Here is a 22188-nt window from a genome sequence, read left to right as displayed (position 1 = left end):
TGCTGTGGAAAACACAAGTACCTGAACTGCACCAGTGGTCTGATTCAGAACAGAAGCTCAGCTGTTCCTGCTCTCTTGAGCTAACTCTTGCCCATGTGCTAGCAAACTGGCAAATCCACAGAAACATATCTCTTTGTTTCCCCACTGGTAAATTTAAAACCTCTCTGCAAAAGAGGTAATTGAATCTGCTTTTGTTCAGAGTGCGATCATTAAGGCTTCAATGCAGATTTTTTTTTTTTTTTCTTTTCTTTAAGGGACTTTTGAAGACACGGATCCAGCACCGGCTGAGGTACATCCTGGAGGTGGTACGACCTGTTCCAACAGTAGTCCTGGATATACTGCACATCCTCACCCACATAGCAAGGCACTCCTCTGAAGCGTGCAGCCAGGTAAGTCTCCCACTGCACAAGAGCTCGGGAGTGGTAGAGAAGGATTTGAAAAAGGGGAGGAAGAAGCAGATCAAGTTATGGCAAGGATATTAGACAAACTTGTGTTGCATGTCTGCCCAATTGTATGGATTTACTTATTTGTGCTGTCTGCTCTTTCTCTGCAGCTGCTTGACTGTCCTCGGTTGATTGAGACCGTTGTCAGGGAATTTCTCCCTACTCAGTGGGATCCACAAGTGGCTGAACCAGGGTGTTTGCTCACCAGCCTCCATGGAGTTGCTTGTGCCACTGCAATGAAGTTCATCCGAGTGTTGGCATCCGGAGGCCGAAGTGCAACAGCCAGGCTGGTGGGTGATTCTCAGAAGAGCTTTTTTGATTGCAGAAGCCTTTGTTCTCTGTGCCTTACTTTCTGAGTAAAGACAAAGGATTAATTGGAGGTGTCTCTGAGCTGAAGCTGAAATAATCATTGTGAGGAAGGTCCTTATGTGTGTGTTGAAGGAATTTTGACAGTGTCATAATAATGATGCCTTCTGCTGTGTACCAGTAGACGAGCTGTCTCAAGCTTTTTTCTGTTTTACGTAGCACAGTTCTGCAGAATCACGTAGCACAGCTCAGTGATACTGACCAGCAGCAGGTGTTCAGAGCACGCATTAGTGGGTGATGCTTTGTACTCTCCCGTGTTCCAGTGATAGGCAGCTTAGGACTGTACAAACCAGAGATTTAATCGATATCCTTGTGTTTTACAACCCTGGTTGAACTTTTATGCTATTCGTTTGTCTTAATAACTCTGAGGACATTTATCAGTATTTCCAGTCTCTCTTGCCTACTTCTGGATAGGTTTTCCTCTTCAGAGATAATTGCATTCATTCACAGGGGTCATCATTCTGGTGCTATAAATGCATAACATCTACCAAGAACAGCACTTATTACAGCTGCAATGAGCACCTCTTAGGGGTTTTGGTTCAGTATTGTTAATAGCTTCTAATAAATTGCCATCCAGGAAATCACTAGCATCAGCAGAGCACCACCAGTCTGTGCTATAAAATACATAGAATAACGTGCTGTTAATGGATAGCGGGATATTTAAAGGCTGCTAAGTGATGTTAGGAACGTAACAGAAAATCTCTGGGTTTTACTCTGTTTCAGGCTTTGTTTACTCCAGGTATTTAAAGGCATGCAGGATTTGCTTACAAGGTTCCTGCCACTCGGGCTTTGGTTCTATTGCATTCTCATATGGCCTGTTACAGGCACTCAAACTTGGGGATGGAAGATAATAAAAAAACTCAAATCAAGATCGTCAGTGTAGGAATTTATTTTAGCTAACAACAAAATTCTTCCATCTTCTTCCTCTGGAAGTAAATTTAACTTTTCCCTCTGTTCTGTAGGAGGAGTGTCAGAATTCATAGTTTGATTCATCAGCTCTGCATTCTCATATGGCCTGTTACAGGCACTCAAACTTGGGGATGGAAGATAATAAAAAAACTCAAATCAAGATCGTCAGTGTAGGAATTTATTTTAGCTAACAACAAAATTCTTCCATCTTCTTCCTCTGGAAGTAAATTTAACTTTTCCCTCTGTTCTGTAGGAGGAGTGTCAGAATTCATAGTTTGATTCATCAGCTCCCTTGCTTTCTTGCTGGGGTGATTTCCCTACTACAAGATGTCTCTACAGCATTTGAATTTTAAATTATCTATAATATGTCCTTGTGTTATGAAAAAGACATTGTTATCTCATTTGTTTAGACAGAGCACACACAAGCTTTTGTATGTGTGGGAGAAGGAAAGAGAAGCTCTCTTTTTATGGTTAAGCAAAAATACGCAGTTGTTGGGGAGGATAAAAACTATTTCTAGAGAACTGCAGATGAGTCATGGCATGCTTAATTCAAGACTAAAATAACCTCAGAACGTTTCCAAGGCATCAAAATTCTATAATCTTATAAAAGTAATAGTCAGGAGATACCCTTTTAAAAAAATTACCACAGAATCATAGAAAGATTTAAGTTGTAGGACCTCTGAAAGCCATTTTAGTGTGACTTCCCAAAAAGAACGCTGGCATCAATTCAGTACTTTTGTATACAGTGTTTTTCAGAAGGCATATCTTTACATGTAATCCTGACTAAGAGTTCTATTTATGACTACTTAAAGAAGGATAACTATGTATTTTTTTAAAAATCAGTAAAATGCTGCAGAGAACATCCAAAATAAGAGTGTGCGTGGGTTATACAAACCTCCGTCAGGAATGGTTTAGGTGTAGTTGATTTGTGTTAGGAATGGATTAGGTAACACCTAGGCATCCCTTCCTGGAATACTTCTGTCTTAATAGCCACTGACCAGTTATGGATCCCTCGTAGTGTGTTCCTTAAGCTTACACAAGGTAGACAGACTTGAACAGCGCAAGAGGAGTTTAGAATGAGCTGAATTGAAAGCTGCAGCTCTTGTGGTGTGTCAGAGTAATGAGGTAATGATGCAAGCAACTGTTGTCTCTTATCCTTTTATCTTTTTTGTTGTTCTTTCTTTTCCTGTTTGTTTGTTTTACAGCTTAACAAATTTGAAATGAAAAGTCGATTAAGTCGATTTATAGCTGAAGACCCGCTGGATCTGCTCCTGCCCAGGGAAGAAGCCATCAGGCTGAGCACCGAAGCCTTCCGTTTGTGGGCTGTGGCTGCTGGCTATGGTCAGGCCTGTGATCTCTACAGGTACAGTTCAAAGCTGGAGAAATGGGGTTGGGGGGACACAACTGAGAAAATGGACATCCTCTTCCGGAGGGGCAGATACAGGGCTCGCCAGGCTCTGTCTCTACTCCCTTCAAGGGGTCTTATCTCCATTTTTCTGGCCTCCTGCAGGAAAACTCAATTTCTAAAGGTATTTGTGTCAAGTGTTGTCTTCTTTCTGGTTGTTCTTTATCTCCTGTGTTTAAGCACTGGTATTCAGTTGTTTCTGCTCTCTACTGTGGGAGGCCACCCTAACTTTTTAGGGCTGCATCTTTTTCCTCTTGAAGGCATGAATAATCAGTTCTCGTGTGACATCGAGATATGTAGTTTGCAGCACACGTAGGGCTGACTCTGCTGACCTAAAGGCAGCCCGTGGGCAGCAGTCACCCTTCAGCTTGCAGGTTGAGGGAGGCAGGGTGGTGCAGACAAACTCTGCATGCTGCCTCAACTTTCAGTTCAGTACAGGTTCTTGTGCTTGATCATCAAGGTCTGCACTGGGACAAGTCTGACCTACCTCAGGCATTGCATCTTCTTCCTGTAATGGCACTGCCTTGGAAGCATGGAGATGGCTATGGAATTGCTCTGAAGAGGAGCAAAAGGGAGGCCAGTATTAAATTTCAGAAGGGAGATGCCCTCTCCTCAGCAGTCTTGTGTTCTCCAGCCCAGTCAGGTATATTGGTTTATAAAAAGTAAAAACCGTATATAATATTTTTGGCTCTGTAGATAATGTTGAGGAAAAAGAAACAACAAAATATACCTTAAATATGCATTATTATAACTGTGAATACTTTGGCTGAGAATTTGGGAAACAAGAATAAAATAAAAGTAGTTTTTTTTAAGAGATTATGGGAATGCTTGGAGGCAGAGTATTAGGTAGGTCCCATTCAGATGAATTTGGAATGACAGTATTCTTCCCTTGTCATCTTCTTTTTTTCCATGTCTGTTTATTTTTGTTATTTTGGTTATTTCTCAATCTCATTTTAGCAATCTTTATAAATATGTGGTCGGGAGGTGTGAGGAAGATAGAGCCAGGTTCTTCCAGTGGTATGAAGTGAAAGTACAAGAAGCAATGGGCACAAATGGAAATACAGGAAATTTCACTTAAGTGTAAGGAGAAAAAAAAAAGCGTTACTATGAAACACATTGCACAGGAAAATTGTGGACTTTCCATCTTTGAATATCTTCAAAATTCACCTGGACATGTTCCTGGGCAAACTTGCTTGAGCAGGGACTTGAACTGTAGATGATCTCCAGGGACCCCTTCCAACGTCATCTATTCTGTGATTCGTTCTGTAGGGATCTCTACCCTGTGCTGGTGAGGATACTGCAGTCCCTGCCCGAATTGCTTAGCAGTTGCCGTGGGAAGAGCCCTATGACTGAGTTGTCTGTCCAGCGAGCGACGGCAGTAGTTACTCTGCTGATACATGTGACGCAAACAGCAGGCTACGCGGCGGAGCTGCAGGCCAAGCTGAGCAGGTAGGCCTTCTCTGCCACCAATTCTGTGTACCTGAGTAGTTGCCATCCTGTCTTCCTTCTCTTTGCTTTGGAGACCTGTCTATCACCTTGTTTTTCCCCTTTGTTTAATGGTTTCTGAGACGTATTTGGTATCCTGTGTCATTCTTCCATTGTGTTTCATTAATAGCTCAGAAGATGGTGAACAGGTTCCACCTCCTCCAGTAGTGTGGAATCAAGTGTCAGGCTTACAGCCCTTCCTAGAGACCAGTCTGAAAAGATTCCTCCAGGAGGTATCCCAGACAGAAACTTGGCAAGCTCTCCAGCCTCTGACCACAACTTACATGATCTACCTGGGAGTTTATTACAGTGCTTGCAGCCAACAGGTGAGGCCTGAAAAACAGGGTGTCTGTTCATCTCACCAGTGTCCACTCGTGTATTTCTTCTGAAACCTGAACGTACAGGTAGTGCTGAAAAAGACGCTGAGGCATCTAGCAGAGGACTAGGTCTTGTTTACCACAGCTCATATCTAGGCTGCATAGACTTTAGGGTCAGATAAGTCTGCTGACCCTTCAGTTAGCAGTGCCGAATATCATTGTCTTCCTTTCTTGTCCTTTCTTCCTTCAGGCTCAGAGTCTCAATCAAGGTATGTGGTAGGGCAGTGACTGTTCTGATTTACTGCAGAGATCCAAAGCATGAAGCAAGAACGACCTAATTTAGTTTGACAGCCCTTTCTCCTTGTGGGCTAAATCAAGTTGCCCATGTTTGCGTTTGCTGTGGTCTGAGAGCTTACACGTAGACGGCTACGCTGCAGTAATCTGTCTAGAAGATTGAGCGCTGAGGGTCATGGCCTCTGAACTTTGGATAGGAAACAGTAAAGTGAAATTTATTTGCTTCCTCACTGACTTTCAAAGTCAAATTCTGTAACGCAGTTACAGTTGTAGTACACGACCATCTTCTCAAGTGAATTTTCCGAAGGTGACACATTAGCGCGATGCTGTTAGTAGAATTATGTCTTATACTGTAGCTACCTTAAAGGTTCATGTTCTGAAGATAAATGCAAGTTTCCTCTTTACTGCCCAGCTGACATGCCCGAGTTCTGACCTGGGAAAGCTGTCCTCAGGGTGTGGGAGTAACTTAATGGCTGTAGTTTTTCACACTTCTGTGACTCCTCTGAAACTTGCCCAAAGCAACCAAGTTTGTTAGTTGTGGCTCGGGTGGAAACTGCCAGTATCTTTCAAAGGTATCTTCACTCCTCACAGTTTGGTAGTACCCTTCACGTGCTGTCGCTGGGTCCTGAGCATTAGAGGACCAGAATATCCAAGAGGTTATTCTAACCCTTTTCAACCTTTATAGACATAGTCCTTGAACTATGACATAAGATTTTTTTTTATTTCCACTTAAAATAAGTTCAATCATATACCTGTGATTAGCTAATCTGATTAAAAAATAAAAATGAAATTGCATGTAGCACATTTGAATGGACTAGTGCAAAAAAAAAACCCAACTCATATAGTAACTAGATTAGTGTGTACTGGGAACTTCTTGGAATGTTTGTGTTAGACTACTGAGAACTAAAGTTGACATCTTCATGTAGATTTTACTGATTTCTGCAGGTGGACTTCACCTGGTGAAAAATTAGATTTTTATGTTGTAGAAACGAGTATGTCTGTATCCTAAAGCAGCATTCTAATGAAGGGACAGAACATTAAAATTTGCCAGCATGTTCCTTCAACCTGGAATATTGCTTACTGGGGTCAGAAGAATTTGATGGTTTTCTAAAAGCCACAGATCCTTCTCTGTGCAGTGTTCATCCACAGTCATGCTTTGATGGGTAGGTCAGTCACACTTTCTAGAGTTGATTTGCTTTTTAGTAATTACTTTTTTGAGACCCTCATGGTGCACCTCTGCTTTCTCAAGGTAGTTCTGAATACCTTTATGTCACCTTCAAGTTAAATGGAAAAACCAGTGTGTAGATGATATGGGGAAGGGGGTTTAGCCACTTAGGGCAACTTTTCGTTTAGGGAATCTTGATCCTAAGGATCCCACCCCTTACTTACAGCCAATTAAATTTAGATTAGATATATGGAAGAAGTTGTTCTCGGAGAGGGTGGTGAGGCACTGGAACAGGTTGCCCCATCCCTGGCAGTGTTCAAGGCCAGGCTGGATGAGGCTTTGAGCAACCTGGTCTAGTGGAAGGGGTCCCTGCCCATGGCAGGGGGGGTTGAAGGTCTTTAAGGTCCCTTCCAACCCAAACCATGCTGTGAAAATTAAGAAATCTCTGTGATGCACTTTAATACATAAGCGCGAGAACACCTTAAGGTGCCCGTTGTCAGCTTCCACACTACCAGCAGTGAGGCCAGCTCTAACTTAGAGCGGTACCACTGTGTAGATAGATGATGTGGTCTGGCAAAAAAATAAAAAAGCTGAAACACAAAGAAAGCAATTGCATCAACCTGTCTTTTTGACTTCACTGGAATGCCTTCATTCACCACCTTTTCCTGTCTTTCTCCATGTCTTTTGCAGCCATCGGTCAATCCAATTGACTGCCTAGAGGAACTGGAACGTTTGACGTCTGAGGTGCTGCAGCCCCTTCTCATCCAACCAGCCATGCAGAGCATGTGGGACTTGCTCAGGTAAAATCACGTCACTGCTAAGATGCTGTTGCCAAAAGCTAATGGAGCCTTATTTTTGTACTGTATTGTGTGGCAGTTTTCCACCTCCTCTTTCCTTCTGCTGTACATATGTGCCCCATACATGTGAATTCGAGTGCAGTAGGGCTCTGTCTACACCCTGCTTTGTCCTCCTTACCCTCACAGCAAATAGGATGATGACCACAGAGGTTCTCCAGTTCATCCTTTCCTATTGGTGCTGCTGTGGGGTCTGAGTCTCTGACTTCCTTGTAGCTGTGGTTTTTTGTATCAATTTCAGATTGATTTTAGTCCCTCTTGGCTTTGATTCTTCTTTGGTTTCATGGGTTAAAAAAAAACCCCAAGTAACATCAACATGAGTCCCTTTTACTCTGGGGAGGTGAGGGTGTGTGTGTATGTACTGTTCTCGTGCTTTCTGATGCTGCTTATATAAAATAATTTAAACTGAACTCGCATCTTTAAGCTCCTGTAGAGTTTCACTAAGGCCTTGAAAACCCCTGCAAGAAAGTGAAAGGCCAGATACCAAACTGATCTTTCAGACATTTGGATAACATAAGCTTTGTCTCTGGTTCTGGTAACTGTTCAGCACTGCAGATATTCTGTCTTTCTGCTGTAGAGAGAGCCTCCCTACTAGCCTGTGATTAATCCTGTGGAGAGCGGTAGCCTGAAAGGCCTAACATCATCAGGGAGACATCCTGCTGCTTCTAAGAACGTCTGATATAAGAGTCCTTGAAATCTTCGGTTTTATGTGGCATTTGAATGGTCACCAAACAGTTTGGTCCGTGTTCTTTCATGACTGAGAACTGAGCTCTGAAGCTTTTAGCACCAAACCTTCCCAGGGCACTCGTTAGTCCAGTTCCTGCCTGTCCGTGAGGCCTGAAAACAATGGGTTTGGTCAGGCTGTAAAAGCCCATAAACAAGAATTTTCTTAGGCTTGTTCTTAACACTGACTGGTAAAAATGAAGAGTTGGCTGGTCTCTGCCTTAATGTTTTGACAATCTTGTCTAAATGTTCTGGGCGGGTTAGGGCCAGGAGTTCAGGCTACTCTGTGATCCTCAGGTGTGTTCACAGGTCTCCTGCTTGGTAATGCCAGTGGAAGGAAGAGCAATGCATTTAAAGAATTAGTTCTGCATCACAGAGTAATGATAGGGATCTCTGACAGGATTTGCCCTATAGCCCCGTTACCCTTGAGCAGTGTGCTGGTGGTCACTCTCCCGTGTAGTGGTCTCGCCTGCACAGACACAGCATGTCTCATGTGGGCCCCATAAGCACTGCTGGCATGAGAAGTTCTAGTTTTGCCTACGGAGAGTGAGCATACATGTGCCAAGAGTGGCATGCACGGTCATGTTCACATACATTAAAGCTAGATTCTTTCTGAGCAGACTTTAAAAATACGCATTTCATGAGTACTTAAGGGGCAGCATTTTTGCAATGTCACTTCAGAGATAAGTTGGCATTTTGGCTTTGCCTGCCAGTTTATTGAAATGCCTTGAGTGTGTGGGCAGCTTTATTAGCCTGGTTTACGTATGTACGTGGGGAAATGTGTATTTTTTTATAACCAAAGGCCCAATGCTTTCAAATGTTTGACATCAGAGATGCATCACTGCATCAGTATTTCTGCATGTGTTGAACAATTTACCTGAACATTAAGATTCACAACAGTTCACTGGTGTTGGCTTGTATGGCAGTAGGGGCTATTTGGCCATCCACGATACTAGGTTTTTTTTTTCTTGCTCAGTCTTCAGGGCTTCCATTTTACTGCAATGTATGGCCCAGTTCGGACAGTAACATTGCTACAAGATAATTCTTCAGCAGTGTGAGTGCTTTTGACCTGACCTCTCTCTCTCTGTTCACACAGGCCGTGTTCTGCTTTGTGCAACCCTTTGTCCTGTTCCCCAGCACCAGAATCTGTCTCCAGCATTGCATCTCTGAGTTGCGCTGGAGGCAAACCTCCTTTGAGCCTGGTTGGCTCCAAGTCGCCTTTCCCCTTCCTCACTGCCCTCCTATTTCTCATCAATAACATCACTCGCATCCACAAAGGCCTGACCAGCAAGGTGAGAATAGACTTTTTTACTGTAAGTTCTAGGAGAATGATGATATACTTGTGGGGGAGGTTAGTATTTCTATCTTCCCAGGCTTAAAAGTGATGTTAGTAGAGCTATTAAAAAGTAATTGCTGTGTATTTTAAAAATATCGAAGTACTATAAAGAGAAATATCCCCGTTTTCAGAACAGGTGGGACAAAGATCTGAAAAACATCTTTTGTCTTTTAATTCTAATATCCAGTTGATGCTGGGAAGCTGGAATTATAGAGCAGGTCATGAATAATGATGACACTTAAAGGACTGATTTATAAAGAATGTTTTAGAAAGGTTGAATAACTATTGTTTGGCTAAGCAAAATAAATGTCAGAGGAGGGAAGGGATGGGCCTACAAGGAAGCTGGGGGGGACTTTTTACAAGGGCCTGTAGTGACAGGACAAGGGGTAATGGGTTTAAATTGGAAGTGGGGAGGTTTAGATTGGATATCAGGAAGAAGTTCTTCACGTAGAGGGTGGGGAGGCACTGGAACAGGTTGCCCAGAGAAGCTGTGGATGCCCCATCCCTGGAAGTGTTCAAGGCCAGGCTGGATGAGGCTTGGAGCAACCTGGTCTAGTGGAAGGTGTCCCTGCCCATGGCAGGGGGGTTGGGGCTAGATGGGCTTTAAGGTCTCTTCCAATCCAAACCATTCTATGATTAAAGCATATATAACAAAGGAAAATGGGATAAAATTAAACAAGAGAATGAGCAGTGCAGTGGCTGAAAAGGTTTCGTTCCAATTCTGGTTGCCCTGAACTTTTAGTTGTGGAAGAGTGCAGACTCTGCAGAGGAAATGGCAGAGCCCTAGAGAAATGTAGTGAGTATCTAGCATAAGCTTTCTCAAAGCCTTGAGCCTTGAGCATTAGAATCAGCTTTGAATTAGCTGATTGGTTACTAAACAGCAGTAGCTGGCCAGATGAGAGGAACAAGTTAACCCATTGGCCAGTCTTCTGTCTTACAGAGCACTAGGGAAAATGTAGGCACTGACTCTTGGTTACCTGCGGCGGGGATGGTAGTGATAGATGCAGGTGAAACGCGAAGCAGAAAAGCAGATATTTATCAGGCTATTTTAAAATATCCCTTTTGGAGTAGCCAACAGAACTTCTCATGGGAGAAGGTAGGGGTTAGACCTTGGGAGGAGGGCTATGTCTTACTTTCCTCCAACCACACACTGTCTTAGCAGTATTTGCTTCCACTTCTGATTCCTTTATAGTACAGCTCTGTGCTCGACTTCAAAGGCTTGAAGGATTATCTGCATCAGAGCTGGCAGACTGGGCCTCCTTCTGTAACTCCCTCATCTGCGTGGATTCTGCGCCATGAATATCATCTGCAGTACTTTGTGTTAGCGTTGGCTCGGAGAATGGTATCGTTATTAGTCCTTTCATTTCTTTCACCTAAGGAATTGACTTCGCCCTGGCCTCTCCAGCGCTGCGTGTCACGTTGGCAGCTGGTCTTTGCATGCAGGTTTTCTCTTATCTGTCTTAGGTTTGGTGACTCTTCAGCTGTCTCTTATGCCTCATTAGTAAATAGTATTTTTATAGTTACTGATGTGGGGATTTACATCCAAAATACTTGGGATGGCAAAATTATGTTTTTGCCCATCTCTGGACTAGAGCAAGAATAAAGTTTTCAAGTGTGCTGCTAAAAATGAACATTCTACTACCTAAGACAACTGGGGGGTGCAGAAAGATCTCTATGAATACTGACAGTTCTTGCAGACCACTTCAGTCTCTCACTTTCCAGTGCAATCTATGTCTTGATTGACCCTCCTGTCCTTATTGATTGCCTTGTTGAAAAATTATACAACGCTTCTATCTGCTGTTTTGTTTCCTGTACAGGCAGGCACTTGTCCAGATTACAGCCAGCATGCCTCACTCCATCACTGTGTTGCCATGGCATTGCTAAGCCGCCTGTTGCCAGGGAGTGAACATCTGGCTTACGAGGTCCTACTGGATCTTGCCTTTAATCCAGAGTTTCTTCCGTAAGCTTTGCATATTTTTCTTTGCTATAGTCTGGTACATTGGAAAACTTGGGAAAATTTTAAAAAGCACATGTTGGCACTGCATTTTTGTTGTCTTTTCTGGCCTTTAATAGGGCCTAAATGTTACTCACTGGCATATTCTCTAGTCACGGAGCCTTCTAATCAGACCAGCAGTGTGATTGCAGATTTCTCTCTGATGTGCCACTGTTGAGAAATGTGACCAGTTTCTTTTGATCTCTTCTGTGGCAAGAGTCCTGTGGTTGCTGGTAGAACTGATTCTCACTAAAGCACAGCGTGTGCTATCCTGAGAGCAGTGAGTCTAGAGAATAGATGGGAATTTGACATAGCCTGTAAAGCTTATTAGATCTTCCTCAAGCTCTTATTATACAAGTTTTTACACAAATTTTTGCTGATTTGACAACTGTGATGTCCTCCACCTAGAACTGGCAGAAATCATGACATCTCAAATGTGAAGTCTCCCATGTCTGGCCAAGAAAATGGTAGCAGTTCATCTTGTTCATCACAATCTCTTCCAGATTTGCCATGGTGCATTTCTGTAGGAGATTGGACCAAGGTGCTGCAAGGAGATACCGTAGTTTTCCAGAAAGAAGGAAAGTTTGTGGGTGGGTTTGTTCTAGTGTTGTTGGTTTGGGGTTGGTTGGTTTGTTTGGTTTATTTTTTCATTTTACAAATAACCTGCTATAGAGAATTTTGTGCAAATTTGGCCATGGTCAACCTCTGGTCTGAGATTGTGGAACATGGATGTGACAAGCACATCCCCTCAGTTTCTAACTACCAGTCTGTATGATTCCGCTGACCATGCTACTGCCAGTAAAGCTACTGTTTCAAGAATTGTCTTACTGATTCATGTGGGCCTTATGCTATGTGGCATTTTATCTCGGCAGTCTTGACAGCTGTGTTGGTAAGTACCCCTTGGCTCTCTGGACAAGGGGTTGCAGCCTCCACACCAGACTGCTGGCAAGGCTTTAGTGTTGCCAACTCCAAATGTAGTTCTGCAAATTCCCTGTAAATACCAAGATAGCTGATGCTTTATAGGCACTTAGTATTACCATAGTTGAATGCTGTGGAAAGTGTTGCAAGTGCTGTGCATATACTACTCTCCCTGAAACAGGAAAATTGTAGAGATGAATTCTGGGGTGTCTTATTTGTTTGGTGGGGTTCGTTTGTTTGTTTCTTAAACTAATGTTTGTCTTTATCTTACAGTGAAGGGAAAGCTGGAGGGCCAGAAGCAGCTGACTTCTGTGATATCCTGCATCTTGGTACCAGTGCCAAACTGGCACAGCCTGGCTCTGCGGCAACATTTTTTTCAAAAGCTACTCGTGGTGCCCTGCTGAGAGAATCGTACCAGAATCTGCCTCTCATCCGCTCCTGCTATCTTTCTCATTTTGTCCACTTGCAGCCTACCCTTACGCGTTCCCAAGCATCCTACCAAGGGCGGAATTACCTCGTCCAGTCAATGCTGCTTCCTGAGGTCAGAGGGCCCATCCTGCCTTCGGACTGGCCGTTCTTTCCGCTTATCAGCCTCTACAACAAAGTGACTAATGCAGAGACACGTGGGGCTGTACTGAACTCTCTCCCACTTGATCTTGTCAACACTGTGACCTGGAACCTGCAGTGGGTGTTGTTGCTGGAAACCTGGCGTGCTAAAACCCTTCAGAGCATCCCTACTGCTGCCAAACTTGCACGGCTTATGTGTGTCTTCCTCACAGGTGGTGACCTCTTCCTAGAAGCTCCAATCCACCGCTACACAGCTGCCCTTCTCTCTGTGTATTGCCAGCCCAAGACATTGGATTCCCTGAACTTGGATGCTCCTCTTCCTGGTTTGGCATCCTTCCACGATCTCTATATAAGTCTCCTGGAGCAGTTTGAAGGTGTCTCCTTTGGAGATCTGCTCTTTGGAGTCTTTGTTCTTCTACCTCTACAGAAGCGTTTCAGTGTTCATCTGCGTCTCTCTGTTTTCGGGGAACACACGAGTATCCTGCGGGCACTGGGAGTGACGCTCCAGCAGGTAATCCTGGCTTATGGGAGTTGCCTGTTACTGGGTTCTTGCCTGTGTTTCTCCAGCCCTAATTTGGGCATCTTCCCAGCACTACTTCTTCCTCATCCCTCCTTGTAGAATAATAATGCTTTCTTTGCTTAGAAGCTTTCCCTGAAGAAAGTTCAAGGCATGGAATGTAAAATAGATAGGAAGGGAGAGCAATGGTTTTTTGATTCAGGGCTGTGACAGCAGTGTATACGTGTTTTTGTTGTTGTTTCTCTTTTTAAAAAACAAACAAACAAAAAAAAAAAAAAAAACCCAAAAACTGGACTGGTGGTAAGTCTGAAGGACAGAGTCCAGCCCCGGTAGGTGCAGGCCCTTGTCACATAATAATTTTCAGAAATGTGTTGAACCTTGTTTTGAGAGCAGATAGTGTGTATCTGTGGAGGGCAGGAGCTGTGTAATTGTTCAGCCTTCAGTGGAAACTGTCCCACATCCTGCTTAGTCTAATGATTGAGAACTTCCCTCTAATTTATGGCCTATATGTATGAAGGGCTAGTCTGCACCCCATGTTTTTAGTAATTTTTCCCCCTCAACCATGTTTCCAGAGTTATGCTGGAGTTGTGCTTTGCTGCGTAACTCGGTGAGAAAATTTGATCTGTGAAGTGCAGGACTGCATTTCTTTTGAATGAGCAGAGCGTAAGAGATGGAATTTAGCTGGCTTTAAGTTCTGTGTCAGTTGACAGGCGATACCCAATCTAGCAGAAATGTTTGCTAATACAGAGGTAATGCTTCAAAATGTGTATTCCAGACAACTGTAAACCAGCAGTTTACATGAGATCAGTGTTTTCTGTTGTGTGGTTGCAGGGCTTGTGCTCTGGTTGTAGTAGCCCTGCAGCCAGTTCTTCTGTATCATTATGGCCAGATGAGTCTTTGTTTCTTAAGCCAGGTAAGCCAAGATGCTCTGGCCTGCTTCTTGTGGTAAGCTCTCTGTTCCTTGGTGTTCCCAGCAGCCCTTCCCTGTCTCTATTCCAGTTCCACAAATGCATGTAGGAACAGGTCTGAGCACCATATTCCAGATGAAAGCCTTGGTTCTACATCCTGTGCTTTATCTTGTCTTGATCCCTCGATACCAGATCCCCCAGTGCCATCAGAATTGTGGCATATGTTACAACAGAGAACATTTCAAGGCAGATTATTTCATGTGCTCAGAAATTTTTAAAATGCCAAATACTTTGAACAATGCTTTCACTGTCGTGTTGCTTGAAAACAAACTGTGTTGGAAAATTTGAGTAAGATCACTTGAGGAGGTGTTCTTTCTTTGGGGTTTTTTCCCTTTTTGTCTTGGGTTAAAAATACCTGAGCGGGCAGTAGGAATACCTGAGCAGGCAGGCTGCTTTTTGAATTGAGTAAGATCTGTGATTGTCTTTTAATCATGCAAAGAAGATGCTCCAAAGGCAAATATATAATTTTAGATATAGTGAACTTACCTCAAAATTGAGAAGAATAAAAATCGGAGTTCTGGAGAGCAGAGAAACAAAAACCAAGTTGTTTCTGAAAGCTGTTCTATTTTCTGAAGCTAGGCAGTGAAGTCAGAAAATGTTGGAAACTTCACTTAGCACAACAGGAACTCTAGCGTCTCTATCTGCTTTCCTTTTCTGGCTAACTGCATAGGTCAGCATAAGCCTCTCTGGTATGCTAGCGGGAAGTGGTGCTGTTGAAAGCACTCTGTCTCCTCGCTTTGAAACCACACTTCTTACCTATGCCAAAAAGTGCCTGCAGTGATTTAACCAGTAAAATGTCTCTCCTTAAAGCTGGGGAGGTCTTGGGGTTCTTTGTCAAAGCATGTCACATTATTCAGTGTGGGCAGTAACAACCCTGTTCCAAATGGGGTTGTGTTACATAGGAGTCAGCACACAAACAGCTGGGGAAGGGCACCCTAGAGTTGTGAACGTCCCCTCGCTACTTAGACCTGGACAAAAACTGTAATGTTGCCTCTCTGTGGGTTCGTTGCAGTTTCCTGTGCCTCTCGAGCGATATACTTCTCCTCCTGAGGATAACCTGAACCTCCTCCGACTCTACTTCCGCACGCTGGTCACTGGCGCACTGCGACACGCCTGGTGCCCTGTTCTTTATGTGGTGGCTGTGGCTCATGTGAACAGCTTTATTTTCTCCCAGGAGAGCACGACACAGGTAGGTAACGGGGAGCGGAGCCTCAGGGCCGGAAACTTTGAGTTTTGCCTCTGCTCTTCCCAAGGGTCCAGTGTGGCTTGTGGGGAATCTCTGACCCTGGGCTTGAAAACAAAGATGGTAAGCAAATGTCTTGAGGACTGGTCAGCTGTTTGAAGATCCACATATGTGACAGCAGCTCTTGTTCATTGTACCCTAAGGCACTTGCGTTAATCGTAGGAAATCCTGCATAAACCTCTGAAGTCAGCAACTACTTGGGCTGTGGTACAGGGTGGGGTGGGTAAGCAGAGAGGATAAGGGAGCTGATCGGGCAGAGAGAGTTTGTAATAGATTTAGCCTCTGGCTGCAGCAATCTTAAGATACAGAGTACTCTTTCCTTTCACTTTGCTTGAATAACCAAGCAGAAACCCTCCCATGGCCTTGGGACCTCCAGCAACAACTTGTGCTAACATTTCACCTCCGATCTACAGTTCTACCTGGAAGTTGAGAAGTTGGCTGAGATTCAGGTCAGGGGAAGGAGGAGAGAGGCAGGATCCAAGTGATAGCCATCTCAACCCCTTTCTGATGGAACAAGCTGCTCTTTAGAGCATAGCATCCTCCTGGAGTAGTGTATGCCTGTGAGCAAAGGTAGCATTGCACCATGTTAAGCAAAGCATGTGTTTTGTTCCCAGGAGACTGATGCTGCTCGGAAAAGCATGCTGCGGAAGACGTGGTTGTTGGTGGACGAGGTAGGAGCTGTAAGCTTCGGTCTGTGCCACTGAGACTTAAGTTTTTCAGACACAGTACTTTTACAGATTTACTGTTGAGAATGAGAGGAGATTTGCACCAGGATTTTGACCTGCCATGGCTATAAATACTGTTTGCCAGTTCTTGTAGTAACTGAACTCAAAGCACTGAGCCCATTGGAACCTAGATAAATCTCCTGTACTGTGTTTCCATGCCCCTTCCCAAGCTGCATTACATCTGGATAGTGAGAGGTCCTAGAGGGAGGATTCTGGCACAACTATGAATAGGTGGCCAGCAGTGATCTCTCTTAACTCTTAGTTGGCTGTTTTCCCCCCACAAGAACAAAACAGATGTAAAGTTTCTCTTTTTCTCAGGGACCTTGCCAAAGTCTGTCAGTTGTATGACAGAGCTGGGTCCAGGGTAAATTCCTAGATCCCACTTAAAGTGGGACCTTGCTTCTGGCAAGAAGTCATTGTGAGGGGTTGTTGAGGAAACGGTGGGGTCGTGTTCAGGAGAGGAAATCTCATGCAAATCAAAAGTTAATTTTCTTGGAAGAAAATCACCTTTTATAGCTATTTTATTGAAGACGATGCATTTAAATATGTTGGGTATGATGGAATTGTACTGTCTGGCAGGTTGCTATTTTGTGTTGGAAACAGGGTGGAAAAGATTAGATTCTTTTCAGACGTACTTAATGGCTGCTGTTTCTTTCTTCAGACCTTGAAAAAGCACCTACTCTACTACAAACTGCTGAATGCAGAGAGCCCTTTGGGATTTGACCTTTATGAGGAGCTCCCTCCCATGCGACTGAAGTACCTGCAGACGGTGACACAGAAAGAAAATAAGAAGGAATCACCATCCCCAGTCTCATAGCAGAACACTTGTGCAAGAAGAGGGCCAAGGGGAACAATGGAAGAGCTCACTTTATGCTTCACTGATGAAACTGTGCACTTCAGACAGTTTCAGTGTCTTACTGGGACACTCTTGGCGTCTTCGCAAAGTGAGGCACTCGTAGAGTGCTCCCAACCCTGCAGAACAAACACGTCTCCTCGTGATACAGCAGTATGTGTGCGTGTGGCCTCTCCGTAATGAATGCTGGAGCATTTTCTTCCATTCTCTTTCAGGTGGTTCTGCAACTCCGTGGAGAAGGTGAGAATGTGTCTGAAGGGCACAGGACTGTTAAAGAAACTGAAGGAAGAGGAGACTCATTCAGTCAGGCCGGAGACTGTGGGTTCTCGAGATGGTGTCTGTCTTCCTCAGGTCTTTCCCTTCCTTTTTTTTGTACCTGAGTTTTGAATGGTCCTTTCCCCACACTATCCCCTGCAAATGAAATGACAATGCAGCAGGGAAGAAGCTGATCCTGAGAGCTGCTTTTTTTTTTAAAAAATATATATATATTTATGCAAGCAATTTCTCCAGGACAGTGTTCTGTGCACACAATCCGTCACACAGACATATTGGTGTCAGACCTCTAAGAAATGATTTTTCCTAGTGAAGTGGTATGAACACTGTATGTCCTCCCTTGGCTGTCTCTTGGATAGTCTCTAAACTGCTTTCTCTTCTCCCTTAATTTGGTTACATTTACAACAAGATAAAAAAATTTCTTTGCAGGGCAGGATGCTTGGCAGCAACCACTCCCCATTAGAGGTGGGGAAAAAATGTATCTGCTTGTTTAACTAGAACATGTATTGGTTGCCCTCTGAGAAGGGGGAACGTAATTTATGTTTCAAAGTGGAGTTCCTAAGCTTAAACCTAATTTTAAAAATTCCTAATTTGATTCCCACTTCTACATCTCAATTCTGTGTTGCAGCCTCAGGCACAAGGGCCCAAGTGCCAGGTCAAGTCCAGAATTTACCCTAGGTGTGATCTTACTGGATGTTTTGTTTATATCCAGTAACTTTTCCAGAACCATGGTCACTCTGGCAGGCTTTTGTTTGGAGAACTTAAATACTCTTTTGAACAAAACTTGTTAATTTTGGTTTGTTCTTATGAATAAATTCCTCTGGAAGGTGCAGGGTGATGCCTAGCTGGAAGACCTAAGCTTCTCTCTTTACCTCTCAAACAGGCCAAGCTAGCTTCCCTCCAAAGAAACCTCGCCTGTATTAACCTCCCTCCGGTGAATGTCCTAATAAGAGTGTGAAACACTGTTAATAAGCCAGCTTCTAATTCTTGAAATTGTTCCAGACAAGAAACAAACTCCAGCTAGCAACTTTATGGCTGCGGTGCTGTCTTTGCATTGGCAGCTTTCTAAGTGTACCAGTCCCCTGTAGGTTGCCAGAAAATACACCATTTCATCTTTCCCCCCCTTTATTTCAGGCAGGACATGGGTGGAACTGATGTTTCCTTTTTTTGTTTGTTTGTTTGTTTTGTTTTATTTTTTCTTCCTGCAGCTTTTGATCTGTGGTTTCTCTCTGCTGCAGATCAATGTCACGTAAAGTACCAAAAGCACAGTGGTCAACATGGGGTGGTTTTTTGTTGTTAATTATTTTTAGAGTACTTGATGTGATTAAAAGTTTAATCAAAGGCATTCAAGTTTCTAATCTGTCTAGATGGTGAGAGCCTGGCAGTTGTTTTTCAGGAGCAATGGATGCTAAAATTTAAGGACTCTTGCAGAGCAGCCTTCTTCAAGGAATTTGCCTTTGCTTTTCTGACCTCCAGTTATAAAAACTCTTCCAGTCCTTTATGTGACACATAGTTGAGTTTTCTAGTGTGTACAGGGTGTGAATAAACATTTTGATAGCTCTGAAGATTTTTTTGGAACTATGAGAATGCTGTCCTTTATTGAAATCTTTCTGGAGTTTGGATAGTTCTGTTTGCAATTTATCGGTATCTTGGGAATGCTACTGCTGTGAGGAAATGCACTGAGCTTTTCCTAAGTGCACTAAGGTCTGTAAGAGAGCCCTTCCAGACAAAGGCATCATCCTGCGTGTGTGGGGGGTCAGTAACACAGAGTACCAAATGCTGCGTGTACCTGGGGAAGGTGCAGGGTGGGTGTTAGGTGACTGGTCGCGCTACAGGTGGGTAGACAGTAAAAAAACCATGTCCACGGATGGTATTTGTGGGTGATGAGAGAGGAGGAGGAGGATTTTGTGAACTCTGGGAAGGAAAGGATCAAGCTCTTGCCTAATTCTCCAAAGCCCCTCTTGTTCCTCAAGCTGTCAGTGTATGCCTAGAAAATACCAATGTCTTAACATGAAATTGTGATGCAATCATCAGCAATGGAGGGAAGAAAAGGATCCCAAGTGGTAATGCAGGCCACACTTGTGTGCAGAACATTCTGAAGAGGCTGCATGTGAGCTGTAAGCTTTCAAACCTTCAGCTGTCAGTTGAGATGGTACAGAAATCCTAAACTTGCCTTTTTTTTTTTTTTAAGGCTTTGTGCAGCCTTCTACCAGATTTCTCTGCAGAACACTAGAGGGCATTGCTTTATCTAGTTTAAATGCAATCTTTTTGGCTTCAGTGCAGTTGGGACTTAAAAAAATCCAACAACCAGCCCTTAAAACGGGTTTGAATTTTCTACATTTTTTATTTTTTATATATGTGTTCATGTTCCCTGCCCTCAGTAATCCCCTCACGTTTGCTTCCGTGACCCCACTGTTCTTCACTATGCTCTCCGTCCCTCCCCATCACTGCCTCTTTACTTTGAATTTTCCCCCATAGTAATAGTAACTTCCAGTTCTCTACTGGCTTTTCTCACTTTTTTGGCTGTTTGCAGAAGCAGTCAGTGAGCCAGCAGTTAAACTGAACTGAGGTGCCGCCGCTGAGTTTGAGGTGGAAGCTGGTGTCTCTTGGGGTGTTCATCTGAATGTCTGGGCAGATGTCTGTAAATAATGTGTGCGACGTGCCCGTTTGGAAACCTTACGGCAAAGAAGGCTGTAACTTTACTTTTAAGACTTGGTTTGCCTGCTGTGTAGGTGGTGTAAGCACACCACGCCATTTGGGTCTGATCTGTCAGATATTTGATGGCACTTCAGCAATTAATCTGTCGGCTGAAAGGGAGACTGACGCTTGTGTATTAAGTGACTTCTAACTGTTATTGATTCCACCACCGTAAGTTTTTGCCTCACAAAATGAATGAGCATGTCTCCAAAACAATATTCCAGGCTTCCTCAGCTCGCGTGGCCTTTTGTTAGTAGCTTCTATCACAGTGCACCTTCAGGGTGTCTCTTTGATCTCTCCAGAGCAGCAGGAAGTGCAAAAAACTCCAAATTAACTTCAGGTGTCATGTTGCTGGTAGTGAATTGTCGTGTCGGAGGGGGGTTGGTTTGTGTCACACAATGACAGCCACGCAAGTGTGCCGTGCAACTGTGAAGATATGTTGTTAGCATCCTTCGCCAAAAAGCAGCCTGCTACTCCTGGCATCAATATTTCTTTCAATATAGATTATCAAAAATAAATTTAGAATGATACAAAAGTTTCTGCTGAAGTATCGTGTGTCTCTTGTCTCTGACATGAGTGTCAGCTCACTCACAGAACGTTAGTTGTGCTGCCACCCAGAAGACACCACAGATGGTGGCTCATTTTTGTTCCTCTTGGTACTGTCTGCCATAAGATTGATCAGGTTTGGATTGATGAAGTTATTTGGGCAGGAGCTGCCATTGCTCTCCTCCTGTCTGTCCACTGTGAAAAGGAGTGGGAGGAAATGGGATGTAAAGTATACTTTTTACTGTGTTTCTCTCTCTCTTTGGTACTGTTTTGTGAAAGCTTAAAATATTTATGGAGAGAAATGTGGGCTTGCTGACCATGCTTCTTTGTAATGAGCTCTTATCAGCAAGTTTTATACTTTACAGGCATCTCTGAAGCTCAGATTTTGGTGGTGGTGATGGGGCTTATCTTTTTTGCAACAGTACAAGTTATAAATAGGATGCAGAACTTGTGTATTTGTATTCAGCAGTCACTGTGGATAACTAATTACTCCTGTGAGTCAAGCAGTTGCGTTCTCTCTGTGCTGGTGTCATGAAGTCCCAGCATCACTCTGTTGGAAAAGTTAGCAGGTGTATCCATGTGCATTTTGCAGACCTCCTCTAGAATTAGGATGTAATTGCCAATATTGTTCTAGGGACAATAAATTGTTTGACTCCTTGTATAAGTCTCTTCTTCTGCCAAGATGCTTTTAAGGTTCAGAACTATTCTCTTTCTGCAACCTGATTTTCCCTTTGAACCAACAACCTTTGCTTACTGCTTTCTGTAGCTATTTATTTGAGTTATTTCTATAACTAGCTGCAGGTGAAGAAAGAAGCAATAAGCCTATACCTAGCATGGAATTCTTGGCCTTTATTTAAACAGAAAATGCAATTTTACAGTCATACTAAATCCTTGCCAGGAACATTTTCCAGAATGCAGTTTCTGGTCTGAACTAGGGAGAAAATATGATGTGCCCCAGAAAGACCAATAGCCTGAGGTTAGGGTAATCACTTGTAATGTAGGAGAACCTAATTACTGGGCTAACAGCTGTTCTGAGTGAAAGGTATTCCAAGTTTTCTGATGTTTCCACTTTTTTCTCCTGCCACAGTGAACTTAAACGTGGCGGTGTCAAAACTGTAGCCAAAGATGAACTCTTAGTTCCTGCTTAATCTTCAACAGACTACTTAGGAAGGATTAATTGTTATAGGAGCAAGATTCTTAAAAGTGTGATAAATATAGTTTGTGGTTTAGTTCATTCAGGCTTCTTTTTTGGTAACCACATATTGTTCCAACAAGCTGTACTAAATCAGTAACTAGAAAATGCTCCCGCAGTCTCCTTACTGCACACTGTAAGCTATATTTCACTGGTGCATTTTTGGCTTGCCAGCTTTGTTCCCAGTGTGAGAGCTGAGGCGTGAAAAGAGTCCTATTGGAGTTGTGTTCTCTTGACTTCAGTACACAGTGTTTGACCAGGAAGTTGCATGCATTTAAAAAAAAAAAAAACCCCAACCAACAACCAACCCTGTCCTGGGCTCTTCTTCTGCAGACTCATCAAAGAAGCAAGCTTCACCATGAGAAGCGACTTATTCTTTGATCCTTTTTTGTGTTTGGC

General features: G+C 43.4%; 1 protein-coding gene across 1 annotated transcript in view; it reads left to right on the top strand.

Moving 5' to 3' along the window:
* RPAP1 (RNA polymerase II associated protein 1) overlaps positions 1-17306 on the top strand; it is a 35970-nt gene extending 18664 nt beyond the window's left edge. The window contains exons 12-24 of the mRNA XM_010151280.1: positions 255-389; positions 554-733; positions 2924-3081; positions 4393-4572; positions 4739-4934; positions 7075-7184; positions 9058-9253; positions 10490-10639; positions 11115-11257; positions 12482-13286; positions 15273-15449; positions 16118-16174; positions 16890-17306. Coding sequence (XP_010149582.1) covers positions 255-389; positions 554-733; positions 2924-3081; positions 4393-4572; positions 4739-4934; positions 7075-7184; positions 9058-9253; positions 10490-10639; positions 11115-11257; positions 12482-13286; positions 15273-15449; positions 16118-16174; positions 16890-17045 — 2643 coding nt within the window. The 3' untranslated portion in view covers positions 17046-17306. The remainder of the gene's footprint in view (positions 1-254; positions 390-553; positions 734-2923; positions 3082-4392; positions 4573-4738; positions 4935-7074; positions 7185-9057; positions 9254-10489; positions 10640-11114; positions 11258-12481; positions 13287-15272; positions 15450-16117; positions 16175-16889) is intronic.
* The last annotated feature ends 4882 nt before the right edge of the window (positions 17307-22188 follow it).

Source organism: Eurypyga helias, unplaced genomic scaffold (assembly GCF_000690775.1).
Source record: "Eurypyga helias isolate BGI_N326 unplaced genomic scaffold, ASM69077v1 scaffold1060, whole genome shotgun sequence".
In the NCBI taxonomy this organism is placed as follows: domain Eukaryota; kingdom Metazoa; phylum Chordata; class Aves; order Eurypygiformes; family Eurypygidae; genus Eurypyga; species Eurypyga helias.
This window is presented reverse-complemented; position numbering and strand designations above follow the sequence as displayed.